The sequence below is a fragment of the Ananas comosus genome, linkage group 1, assembly GCF_001540865.1.
Source record: "Ananas comosus cultivar F153 linkage group 1, ASM154086v1, whole genome shotgun sequence".
NCBI lineage: Eukaryota > Viridiplantae > Streptophyta > Magnoliopsida > Poales > Bromeliaceae > Ananas > Ananas comosus.
In genome coordinates, this window is record NC_033621.1 from 107,520 (window position 1) to 120,303 (window position 12,784).

Consider the following 12,784-nt stretch of genomic DNA (forward strand, 5'->3'; position numbering starts at 1 on the left):
TGCTAGTCAAGATACCGATCGGATTTTAATGACAGCAGCACGCATTTTCTACAGACTGCAGCCTTTCCAACTTAGGAGCACATAATTCTTTCTTCTTTGGCGGAATTGTCTGCTGTGGCTCCTGGCCCCCCAGAGGGACCAAACTTCATGCCTGGGAAGAAAAGATTGCTTAATTATCAGTGAGTGGAAAGGAGTTCGCCAACCTGAAATCCATTATTTGAGGATGGAGATCAGCATATATAGCATCCATCAACTCACTTAGTTTGTCTTGCATGGCTTTGCTGTTGCTGCTGCTACTGCTACTGCTACTGCTACTGCTGCTGTTCGAGGGCATATATTGTCTTAAATTAGTCCAGTTTACGACAATGTAGGCCTTCCACCAGTAGTCCGGTTAGAAAAGCACCAGTTTACGGCAAATTGAAGCAGAAAACGTCAAGATCATGGACAGGAATTGAAGAAGATTGCTGAAGTAGATGCTTAGAGGCTTTTTCTATTGTTATATTCAAAAAAACCAAACTCCTGTCTTCTTGTTACTGCCAATGTTATAATCAAGTAGAGGAACCCATTAATCGGGAGGTAGATAAGAGGTAATTAATCACAACTTACAATACCCGTAGGAAACTCTGACAGTTTTCTGAAAATTTAGGCACAAAATGCTCGCATATTTTGGAATCCTTGATCAATTGCAAAAGAATAGCGGGACTAGAATATTATTGTTAGCAGCAAGTGTTTGCTACTATCAACATTTCGACGCTTGGATGCCAAAAATTTAGGTTTTTGTGATGGTACCATTATGGATTCAAGAAGAAAAATGTTGACATATAGTAACAAATATTTTATTACTATTAATAGTGTTCTACCTCATCTCTCTCTCTATATATATATGCACAAGACTGGCGTGTTTCTTTTTGGTTGGAAAGATTCCTAAAAGCTTTTTTTTTTTTTTTTTTTTTTGAAAAAGAAAACAGGTCAGCCCAAAAGGACTGACCAAGGTGTACTTAATAATGAAAGATTAACAATTAAAATTCCTAAAAGCTAATTATCTAATAAATGATTAGAAAGAGTACCGACAGATATTCACGCCTAATCAATTAAAATAGCGCCCCACTGAAATGATCTAATATTTACATGAGGTTGACAGAAGCTCGAAATGAATTATTAAGCAGCCTCGGCGAGGGTGGTCGGTAGTGCGAAATTCTGAACCCCATGGATGGACCTCTCGTACGTCTCTCCGTCCCCCCACACCGCATACGCATCCTCTCCGTGTATGGCGTCGTCGCCAATCTGCAGCTCATCGTCGCTGAGCCGCAGAGGAACGGCGAGCCTGACGAGCAAGCATACGAGCGTGGTGACAGTGACGTTCACTGATATAATGAAGACTATGCCGGCTAACTGCATCCCGATCTGGCGGAAGCCGGCGGCAGCCCGGCCCATCTTGAGGGCGTAGGCGAGACCGACGTACTTGGGATCGTCGCCGAAGAAGAGGCGGTTGAGCCTGGGCTCGGCGAATATGCCGGTGAGGATGCCGCCCAAGCTGCCCGCGACGGCGTGGGTGTGGAACACGGCGAGGGTGTCGTCCACTCGCTTGAGGAACCGGATCCTCTTGTGCAGCACCATCATCGTGAACCACGGGGTGCTTCCCGATAACACCCCCATGATGATCGCGGCCCATCCTTGGACCAGCCCTGTTACATTCATTCATTCATTCATCCATTCATTCATTCGGTTATAAACTATTTGTAATTTATCTGAGGGTGAGGGTGAGGGTGAGGGTGGGTGCTGTGTTGGACGTAGCACTAGCTAGTAGGTACCTGCGGCGGGGGTGATGCAGACGAGGCCGGTGATCATGCCTTGGACAGCGCCGATGACGGAGGGCTTGCCGAAGACGAACATGTCGAGGCAGAGCCAGACGAGGAGGCTGGTGGCCGTGCAGAGGTGAGTGTTCAGGATGGCCATGGAGGCGTCGATGTTCGCGGCGTAGGGTGCCCCCCCGTTGAACCCGGTCCACCCCATCCATAACAGGCCTGCTCCCGTTAGGGTCAGCAGGATATTGTTGGGTGGGAACCTCTCCCTATCCTTCGCCATCCGAGGACCCACCTGTGGATCGCGAAGCAAGTGAATCATCATCATTATATTTAAAAAGTTGAAAAAGCCCAAACTAAACAACCCGAAACGAGAAAAATCTGAGCTACTCCGAAATTACCATCTAATCTGATCTAATCTAGTTAGGCTTTGAAAACAAAAATAATACTAACAATCCGAACAAAATATCTTATCTTATCGTCGGAGGTGATTTCTTATCGTCGTGGAATCGCATTAAACGTACGTTCAGATTGTTTTGTGTGTTGTTTCTGAAAAAATTTGCATGGCGGCCGAACGAGATCTGAGCCGCTAGCTCTAGTAGTAAAAAATGAACTAGCTAGTACGTAATAAAAAAGAAAACTAGCTAGAGCTAGTAGCAATAATGAAAATGAAAAGTGGTACGACGTAATGAAAAGAAGAGTCGTGCATGCAGGAGGTAGCGTATGTACCCAGTAGGCGGCGGTCAATCCGGCGACCCCCGAAGAGAGGTGGATGACGTAGCCGCCGGCGAAGTCCATGACGCCGGCCTTGAAGAGGAAGCCGTTGGGGCTCCAGACGCTGAAGGCGCCGACGGTGTAGGAGAAGGTGAGCCAGAGCGGGACGAAGAGCATCCAGGCCTTGAAGTTCATGCGGCCGAGGAGCGCCCCGGCAATGAGGATCAGCGTGATGGCGGCGAAGACGAACTGGAAGTAGACGAGGGTGGCGCTGGGGTAGAGCCCCGCGAAGCCCTGGGCCAGCAGGAACCTCTGGTCGAGGGCGGCCAAGTCCGGGCGGCCCAGGAAGGGCAGCAGGCGGTCGCCGAAGGACATGCGGAAGGCCCAGAGGGACCAGCAGACGAAGGTGACGGCGAAGGCGTAGAGGGCCATGAAGGCCGAGTTCACGGCCCACTTCTTCTTCACGATGCTCCCGTATAAGATCACCAGCCCCGGCACGCTCTGCAGCCCCACCAGCGTCGCCGCCGCCAGCTGCCATGAGTTGTCCCCCTTGTTCAGCCACTCCGGCGCCGACTCGCTCGCCATGATCTTTCTTTTCTTTCTTTCTTTCTTTCTTTATATTTTATATTTATTTATATATTGATCGATCAAAACTTCTCTTCCGACCAAGGCCCCCCCTCTCTTTCTCTCTTTCTCTCTCTTGATAATGATGTTCTCCTCCTCCTCCTTCGAATTGCAACTTGGTGTGAGGATGGGAAGGGGAGATTACTGTTATTATTTATATATATATTATTACATATATTATATAGTAAAATATATATATATATATATATATAGAGAGAGAAGAGAGGTAGAGGGCGAAGAGGAATTGGAGTCGGAACAGAATATTTATATTTAAATTTTAAATTTGAATTTAATTTAATTTAATTAATTAAAAGCCATGTGGCAGTAGTAGTAGTAGTAGTAGTAGGAAAGAATTAATTCCGGCTGTCTCCGAAAGCGCCGGGGAGCCGCACAGCAAATTTGCTCCTCCGAATCAGTAGTCACAGCAAATTCGCTCTGTTGTTATCTGCTGTGCTGGATCCGAAATAGTAGGAAGCTGCCAACTAATCGAATCTTCAAGCCTCTCAGATTCCGTCAAACCAACGAGTTTGTTAAGATCCTCCCCCTCCGCCAGTCACTGCTGCCCGGACCTGGTACACCACGTCATCCATGGGCCGGCCCCCATTTTTCACCAGTATATTTTTTATATCTATTATAATAACTAATTGAATTAAAAAAATCAGCTAGTTTACTTTCGCTTCTACGGGGGGGCACCGTACGTCGGCGGCAAAGAAAATTTTTTTTTAAGAGAAAGTAAACTATTTGTTTTATTTATTAAGAAAAATAAATTTACCTTGAAAAGAGAGAAGAAGAAAGGTATACAAAAGTTTATAAAAAAGCCGAAAGAAAAAAAAAAGCAAAGATATTTTTTTTTTTGAACATCAAAGAGACACTTTTGTTAAATATGTATTCCTATATAAATTTTATTCCTAAAGCATATCAAGGATTTTTTTATCAAAATAATCTTATAAAAATTTATATTTAGATAAATAATCATATGAAAAAAAAGGGGCATACTAATCCTTTTTTTTCCCGACTAGGCGTTCAGGTTGAATTTTTAATTAAAGACGCCTTTGAAAAGAAGGTGAATGATTTACCGTTTTACAGTTTTCCACAAAGCCGGTGACTCATTCCTCATCTTATTTTTTTTTTCATATATATCCTAACAATCATATAAAATTTCAACAAATTAATTCAATCTTAACAAACAAAAAAAATCTTAATAATCTATCCATATAATTCTAACAGCCAAATAAAAATTTTAATAATTCACATACAATCTTAACAGCAATATAAAAATTTTAATTTTTCTATTTTTTATATATAATCCTAACAACTATATAAAAATTTCAACAAATCATATTTTTAATTTTTTATATATGATCAAAATAAATATATAAAAATTTCAACAAATTAAACATAATTTTAACTGTCTAAAAAATCTAAAAAGCAATCTTTTAGAAGGTGGTGAATCGTTCACTGTCATAGTAGAATATTATATAAGCAGTGAATCGTTCACCATTCACCGTTTTTAAATTATAATTTTTGTTGGTTTAAATGGACAAGCATCCTGTCATGTGACGGGAGGACATGTTGAGCCGAGTCATGTTCAAAATGGCGTGAGATTGGATGAGCCGAGTCATGTTCGAAGTGATGTGAGGCTGGATGGGCCGAATCACAATCGAGATTCGTGGGCGCTATTTCTGTACATTTTAAGTAAATTGATTGTATATTTCTAACCGTTCGAGCTTTTGGAATTAATAGTTAACACCTATGACAATTTTGATCAAAACAAGAATATCTAAGGCAAATATGGGATGTGTAATCATACACAGCATCCATGAATCTTTCAAACAAAATTGGTAGCTCACCATAAATAGAAAGCTTAGTATGACAGCAACAAATGCCAACAATTAAAGTACTTTACACAACCAAATCATGGTCATAAAAAAGAATCGTAAACAGCAAAAATCACTGTCAAAAATCGACCATTATATTTTCGGACTGACAGTGGAATAATAAAAAGCAGTTTTCTTCTCATGAAAAAAGAAAAGGAAAAAGAAAAAGAAGGAAAAAAAAAAAAACCCAGCTTGAAACAAAATGCACAACCTTATGCTGAAGAAAAATCGACAGATAGAAGGCTGTCATTAATTCAAGCTGTTTTCTCTTTATGCAAGTTGATGAAAGGGGGCAATGAAGAAGACCAATCAAAAACTAAACAGTCGCCAGTAAAATTGATAACAACCTGACATATAACATAAGCACATCTGAAATGGTAATTGAAACAACTAAAGATCTTCGGTATAAACAGATTCTTACATTCTTCATGCCAAATATGTGTCGAAAACCAACAAAAAAGTTAATTGCCCCCAAAAAACTTGTATCAGTAATTAGAAATGAAGGTGTCTAAAAAGTAATTACCTCCAAAGTGTGTGACTCTTGCTCCATAAATCTAGCAGCATAAGTAAATACTGAAAAGTGAGGTACGAGGAATGAAGCCTGGTCCGAGATCTCTTCACTGACATCTTATGAACTCACATGAGTAAAGCCTAGGAATGGATCAAAGATTAAGGAACCAAAAAAAAAAAAACAGTCACGAGAGGATCTTGGACCAGCCTCCATTCCCAACACCTACTCTCCTTCTTCCAATATCCCTCTGCCTTTCTAACATCCATCACTCACTCTCATGATTCCCCAATCAAATATCTCTAGATTTTAGGAAGAAGCCCTGAGATCCTACTCCTTATGCATGCCATGATGGGTATATAATCTAAGACTGCACATGATGGACAGGACACTTTTTGTGCAAAATAATAGAAAATTAGGTGGGCTTTGCAAGAGATGTTGTCTTCTTCTATGGCATGTTCTTTATGGGAGTGAGTGGAATGAAAAGCTTTTGCAGGCTTTAATTGAAGAAAAGAACAGCTAAAATAACATGAAATATCAAGAACCTGACGGAACAACACTGTGGAGGCCTCAAATGGTGGGGAGAATGAGGGTTGTCCTTTAACGTGTTTTATCCGTGGTGAGCTGAGGTCCAGATGAAAAGGCCATCCGCAAGACTTCAACAAGACAGGATGAGGCCGGTAATGGCTTGTAAAGAAGGTGGAAAGCAAGTAGGAAAAAGATAACACCGACCAAAAGCTAAAAGCCTAAATACAGCAACATGAAGATGATGTGTGCTAAGATCAGAATTTATCATATATTATCCTGGCCAGATAATATTCTTAGAAAAAGCAACAAAAGATATAGAATCTAGCATTCACATGCTCAAAGTAAAGAAATAAATGTGACCAAGGGTGAAACTAGAAAAGTTCTTAATAAAGGGTTAATCAAACAATAATGCCGGGACTAAAGGACGAAATGAACTCCTTTGACATAATTTGATTCTTTTGAAGCACATAAATATGATTCCATAAGTTTAAAATCCAAATGGCGTATAACCTTTTACCATCGGTAAATATATATGGTCATCCACTGCAGATGGGGTAATGTATCTCACAAACTTACAAGGTCCTATCCTTTTGTCTTTTGGCTTCACCCCACCAAATCTCCTTTTCTCTCATTACAATTTAGGCTTTTATGATCCGTACTGTCATCTTTTGAGCCAATAATTCTCCTTCTCCACTCAGTTGGAATAATAATAAGATTCTTTCATTGCCTCAATCTTCCTCCTCCTTCCTTCAATTAGAAAAAACCATCATTCAGTCTATGGACCTTAATCGTGGTGTATAGTTCTTCTGATGCTAACAGGTCACCCGCAATGTACACACAGGAGAATAAAACAAACAATCAAGATGAAAGGACTATTCTCTTCATAGCATTATAGATAAATTCTAATAATCAAGAGTGTAACAACACAAGTATCTGTGACCCAAAAGTTCAGTAGCATTATGTCCAACTTCACATGTGTTTCTATGGCTCTAATTCTTATTATGAAAGGTAAAATGGCATGGCTTTTGTTTCCAAGAGTCAAAGCCACTAGGATACTACTTTGTAACCCCAGTTTCCTATCAAAATTACCGCTAAGCATCCTAAAGAGAAAAGAAAAATAGAGGCAGCGCAAATGTTTTGCTGTCAAAATCATTCAAAACATTATATAGCTAAAGTATATCAGAAAGGTGCGTAATAAGAATGTCTTCATAGAATGTTTTCATAGAGTGTTGTGATAATGTTTTGCTGTCAAAATCATTCAAAACATCATATAGCTAAAGTATATCAGAAAGATGTATAATAAGAATGTCTTCATAGAGTGTTATGATAGACGAGAACAGTTAATATTAACAAGGTAGAATAGACTTGTGTCCACTAATCAGATTTGACAACACCATACTCATCAAAAATATCTTGAATTTTCTCCATCATTCGGGTGTGCAAATTCACATATCAAATTTCTGTGCAGAGTTAAAGAATTAAAAGGATTGCCACTCTTATCTTACATACCTTCTCAATCTTCAATTTCTCCGAGTTTTATCCATTTATATGAACCCTCGGGGATGGCATCAACTTACCGGCTAACAAAATAGCACAAGCTCATCTTTCGGTTGTATTGGTCTCCTATTTAGGTTGCTAAAGCCCCTATTCTAAAGGCCCTGATATATAAGGGTCCACCCACTTTTTCAGACGTTCCTCAGTTACTTCAATGCACACATCTCAAATCAACCGACTAAACTTTGCTCAACAACTATATGCATCACTATTGCCTCCACGTTTTCGTTTCTAACCTTTTCCAAGTCCCTGCTCTTTCTGAATTAGTTCATTTGTAGATATACAGAGCTGGAAGTACAGCTTGCAATTTGATTTACACTGATGAGGATAGCCTTTATCTTGAACAACAAAATCTGAGAGAATAGCTGCACATAAAACCTTATAGATTCTGTTTGAAAATTCAACACATGATATGCTACAATGATTCGGAGTATATACTATGCAGAGCTAAGTAGCAAAATAGATGTGGACAACATTGTTTGGTAAGGAAAGTTTTTCCTCTCATTATATTCTAAAAAGAATGGATAATGTCAAAAACTTAAAATACAAAATGCAAGCAGCTGCATTTACCCAAAGCTGCCACCAATCACTCTGATACACAGGAAAAATTACAATCACAAGAAAAAGAGCAAGGTACAAGCTAAGAACATTACTTGAGATAATCAATGGCACACATGTGCAAACAAATGCTTGATTGAATTCGTCCAAAGGTACAAATAAAGCTTCCTCCCACACGATAATACTATCTTATGCAGCAACAGCTGGATCCTGTGTTAACAACAACAATATCAGAATAGGATTAAGAACATAGCACTATGCTGTTTCAAAATAATATTAAACATAGGGAGAGTCCTGGCACGACTTAGAGAAGTAATGGTCACACAGTGTTTGGTTGGAGGAATTTTATCACAGGAATAGGATAAACTTTGTAGATCAAGTTGTTATCCTCATTGCATTTAAAGGGATTGCCTAGGATAATTGGTTACATATGAGAACGGTAGGCTTGTAATATTTCCACTCAACTCGTGGAGTTGCTACTCCAGAAATATGGCTGCCCATGGAAATAGTTCCCGATTCTAGATTAAAATCCCACAAATGCCAACTGTATTTGGGGGGATACTATGGTTGAATACTGAGGACATTTACAGTTAGTTCTACTCTGAACATAAAAACTACAAATAGGAAAGCAACCATGAAATAATATCAAGAAGAAATAGTTGTAGATACTAATTCGTTTTGGCTTCTCTTATGAGGAAGACATAATGCCAAGTGCTCCAATTGTGACAACCGTCTAATATTTGTAGAAAAGATCCATACTAAAAGACAATGGCATAAGAGATAAGCTTATTTGCTATTCACATATTCCTTTCTTATTAAACCTCAAGGAGTTCAAAGAAGAAATCTATTGTCTACAGAATTTTGGATCCTACAGTTCCATAAGTGATAAACATGGCTAAATAATCAGATGACAGGTTCAGTCAACTTTTGCCCAGCCAGACAATATTTAAAATGATTTGAAGTTAATGAAAATAGAAGATAAAATAAAAGGAAACTACAACGCAAGAAGTTGAAAAAATAAATGCAAACTTTTAAAAAGTACACGCCAATTGTTATCTTTCCGGGGGGGAGAATACAAAAATTTGGAGACATACAAATTAAGAATGTATATCTCTGCAAACTTGCATCATTTAGATTGATGCATTAGCTAGAAATAGTATACTGTATATAGGCTAATAGAATCATTAGCAATTCAACTATAGCATTTACATCTTATGTAAGCCACTGCCTCCTCACAATAAGAAGACCATGTACTCTGAAAAATTCCTGGTACATAAAACTTCTCCTCCATAGACTAGAAATCTTTTTATGCTTGAAGAATTGCTAATTACTATATGCTCGAAGAGGAAAACATTTCTAATGTGTTGTATGGCCATGCAACACTAGGTTTTAGAATATCAAATGGATGTCACTACATTACAAATAAAAGAAAAACAATCTTAATAGTCAGCTTACCTTTGCTGTTAGATTGGACACTGCCAATTGAAACTTCTCTCTTGTTTTTGTGCTTGCAGCATGGCTAGCCTTTGCCACTTTGCGAAAAGTTCCATTAAGCCAAGTAGTTCCAGCAGTTACATACCTATAACCAATAAAAACCAACTCCATTATTCATCACACGATTCATGTGAAGAGGCTGGAAACTCTGTGCAATTATGTTTATAGAGCTAGCAGCAAAAGATTGCAAGTCAAATCCATGGGTTATAACTATTCGGCAATGTCAGCATCACTGCCATTCTTGTTGATATAGCATGAAGCTCATACACGAATTTCAACATGACAATGTGAATAAAGCATCATTATAAAGTGGTTTGATCAAAGTGGCAAAGCAATCAATAAGACTTGGATCAGCAAACAGTTGGCTACTCATACGATGCTTCAGCACAAAATAATTCACATCAGCAGTACTTGTGGTGTGACAAGGCGGAAAATGATGAGCGCTGACAAGCTATCAGCGTTCTCTATATCACTATACATATAGATAATATTGAAGAGCTCCCTTCAACATTTTGGTAGCTTCTAGTTTCTTTGCAGCATGCTTTCCAATTTTGAGCAAATGGATGTGGCAATAGAATCTGTTACTTTAATAGCACAACTTCAATTCACAGCTACAGTGTACCAGCACCATAGGTTCCTTAACATAATTTGTAACTCAAAGAATAGAAGACATAAGACTGACAGTTTATTGGATAATAACAATACTACAGCATTTTCATATTTTATCTAAGCGATGAAAGAAAATGCTTGAGAAAGTAGATATGTTCAATGTTCCAACTCCCAAGTTTTATTTCCACTGTTTTGTAGTCCACTAGGATGGTCTCAAAAATACGGGGTGTTAAATATGGATAAGAAAAAACCTGTTAGTTTTCACAGCAGTGCCTGTGTCATTTAGCTTGCGCTCTGCTACTGTTATGGCAACGATCGTTTTGTCAGAAACATGTAACCTTTGATCCACAGATTTCACTTTCTCATTAACGACTGATATTCCAACAGAGATTTTCTCTGAAAGGCCAACCCTCCTATCGAAAGATGTAACCTTTGCTGATGCACTAGCCGTCCATCGATGCTTCTCGTCAAATGCTTTGGCTCTATTCACAGCGTCTTGTCCAATTGCTGAACCCCTTGCTAGCATGCTTGTCACGACATCATGGGCTTTACTGACATAAATCCGGCCACCGCTGGGACTCGTCTCAACCTACACGGTGAAATAGAAGCATGCATTTCAGGACCGAAGCTAGTCAATCAGAATGATAGATACATAGAAGATTTCAGGGTTTGAGAAAAGCTTATACTGGAGATTAAAGACACCTCAACAGTCGGTACAAAATTTCCGGTAGAAGTTGAGCTCGTCACCTCATTTACCATAGAACGCTGGATGATGTACAACAAGTTACAGAAATAAGTGATGAAACCAAGCCAAATCAAATGCAAATTGGTTGGTCCCAAATATATATATATATATATATAAAACTTACCCCCTCAACGATAGGGATATAAATGTAATTCTCGGCAGGAGTTATGGTCACTATCCGGTCAACAATTGTAGCTCCCTGCACAAGGCAGAACAACCAAACCTCTCGCAAATATTCAAATGGTTTATTTATGAAGTAGAGTATTCTTGCTTTACGCGTGAATGGGAATAGATTCTACATACTAAATAGGACGAAATGCTTGTCTAGCCTCAAGTAGTAACTTTTTCTGCTGTTTAAATAGCAGAAACACCAGAACACGGAGGCAGTAGTCTGGATTGGAAAAGGTTTGCCTCTATGTAATCCAATGCTTAAACAAAAGCACACCATAATCTATTTAACAAGCGGATTTATTTACCTTAACTAATGCGGCAAACTGCTGAACCAACAGCTTTTCCAATCTCGACACAATAAACGAGCATTTCTTTACCCTACATATGTCGGTATTACAATTCAATAATGTGCTCCCGCAATGATTGTGTCTTGCGAGCTAAGGTCATTTACCAATAAGCAAGTTTGATTCCATAAAATTCTCAAGTAAACACTATAGAATGATTGGGAACCCAAAAAGTCTGAAGAGAGAGCATACCGACAGCAGCAATGCGATCTCAAGTGCTTTCGGATCTCTAAATGTAACATAAGCAGTCCTCCCATTTCCCACATCACCACTGGCCCCAACAAACACAGCAAATGTTAGAAAGGATACTGAAACCCTAAAACTAAGCTTAATTTAAAACCTGACGAATAGTGCACATGCAAACAAACAATGAATAACAACGAACACTAGAAGCTACATTGATTAAAAGAAGGAGGAGGGAAAAACACAAAAAGGAAATAAAGAAAGAAAGAAAGAAAAAAGGGAAAAATCCCTGATTTGATTGAAATCTGATACAAGAGATACTTGCCTTTGGATCTCAACATACTCGATGTCGCCGGAGAAGGAGAAGAACTCTCGAATCTCCCTCTCCCCGGCCAGATCTGAGATGTTCCCCACTCGAACCGTTCTTAGCTACCAAGCGAAAATCCAAAAACAAAAAAAACAACAAATGGTATGAAATTTCCACAAAATTTAATTAATCAATTGAGGTTGTCACAAATTTAGATAGGAAAACAAAATTTAGGAGCTTCGATTACCTCCATATAGAGAATCAAAAAGCAGGGGGGAAGCACAAATAAACAAAAGTAGTTTTTTTTTTCAGGTGTTGGATTTCAATCGCCGTCACTCTCGGTCTCGGCTGCTCCGCAGCGCGTTTTATTTGGCGGAAAACTAAAGCTCGAAGAAAATCTAATAAAATAGTACACCCATCGAATTAATTACTAGTATTATTAAATGGCGAAACTACCCTTGCGTTTCTTTTCGCCAGCAAAGGGGACATGGTGTCATATGTAGAGTTAGCTAGGGGTAGCTGGAGAATGGGAACGAACGGAAAAGAAAGATTCGACCCGTGCTCCAGAGGGCGACCTCACTTATTAGTATTACCTGAAAAGTCGGGCCCACGCCACTCCCCTTCCCTACTTAAAATTACCGCAGTACCCTTTCTCTGGTTGGGCAGTGCGGTCCGTGCGGATAAAGGGAGGGCGTACCCGACCCTTTGATTCAAATCTAAGGGTGATGATTAGGCGGCCACATGGGTGGGACCCGCAGATGGACCT

The 12,784-nt window shown here is 39.3% G+C and overlaps 2 protein-coding genes across 5 annotated transcripts; both read right to left on the reverse strand.

The window, feature by feature from the left end:
• LOC109714425 (putative ammonium transporter 4 member 1) lies at positions 1,030 to 3,445 on the reverse strand. Its single transcript, XM_020239055.1, has 3 exons — positions 2,532 to 3,445; positions 1,812 to 2,097; positions 1,030 to 1,685 (listed from the first exon to the last, which is right to left on the reverse strand). The coding sequence occupies exons 1-3, from the start codon at positions 3,099 to 3,101 to the stop codon at positions 1,159 to 1,161; spliced, it is 1,383 nt and encodes a 460-aa protein (XP_020094644.1). The 5' UTR covers positions 3,102 to 3,445; the 3' UTR covers positions 1,030 to 1,158.
• On the reverse strand, positions 5,320 to 12,410 carry LOC109714433 (binding partner of ACD11 1-like). 4 transcript variants are annotated; one of them, XR_002217380.1, is made up of 9 exons: positions 12,266 to 12,410; positions 12,037 to 12,140; positions 11,721 to 11,799; positions 11,138 to 11,212; positions 10,971 to 11,033; positions 10,520 to 10,857; positions 9,621 to 9,744; positions 8,261 to 8,375; positions 5,320 to 6,271 (listed from the first exon to the last, which is right to left on the reverse strand). XR_002217380.1 is itself a non-coding variant. In XM_020239083.1 (9 exons), exons 2-9 carry the CDS (start codon positions 12,050 to 12,052, stop codon positions 8,355 to 8,357), a joined length of 789 nt encoding a protein of 262 aa, XP_020094672.1. In that variant the 5' UTR covers positions 12,053 to 12,140; positions 12,266 to 12,410; the 3' UTR covers positions 8,083 to 8,354. The 4 variants fall into 4 exon arrangements, 2 of the variants coding, with proteins under 2 accessions (XP_020094672.1, XP_020094656.1); XR_002217379.1 differs by lacking the exon at positions 5,320 to 6,271 and adding an exon at positions 6,514 to 6,800; XM_020239083.1 differs by lacking the exon at positions 5,320 to 6,271 and adding an exon at positions 11,490 to 11,562 and having other exon boundaries at positions 8,083 to 8,375.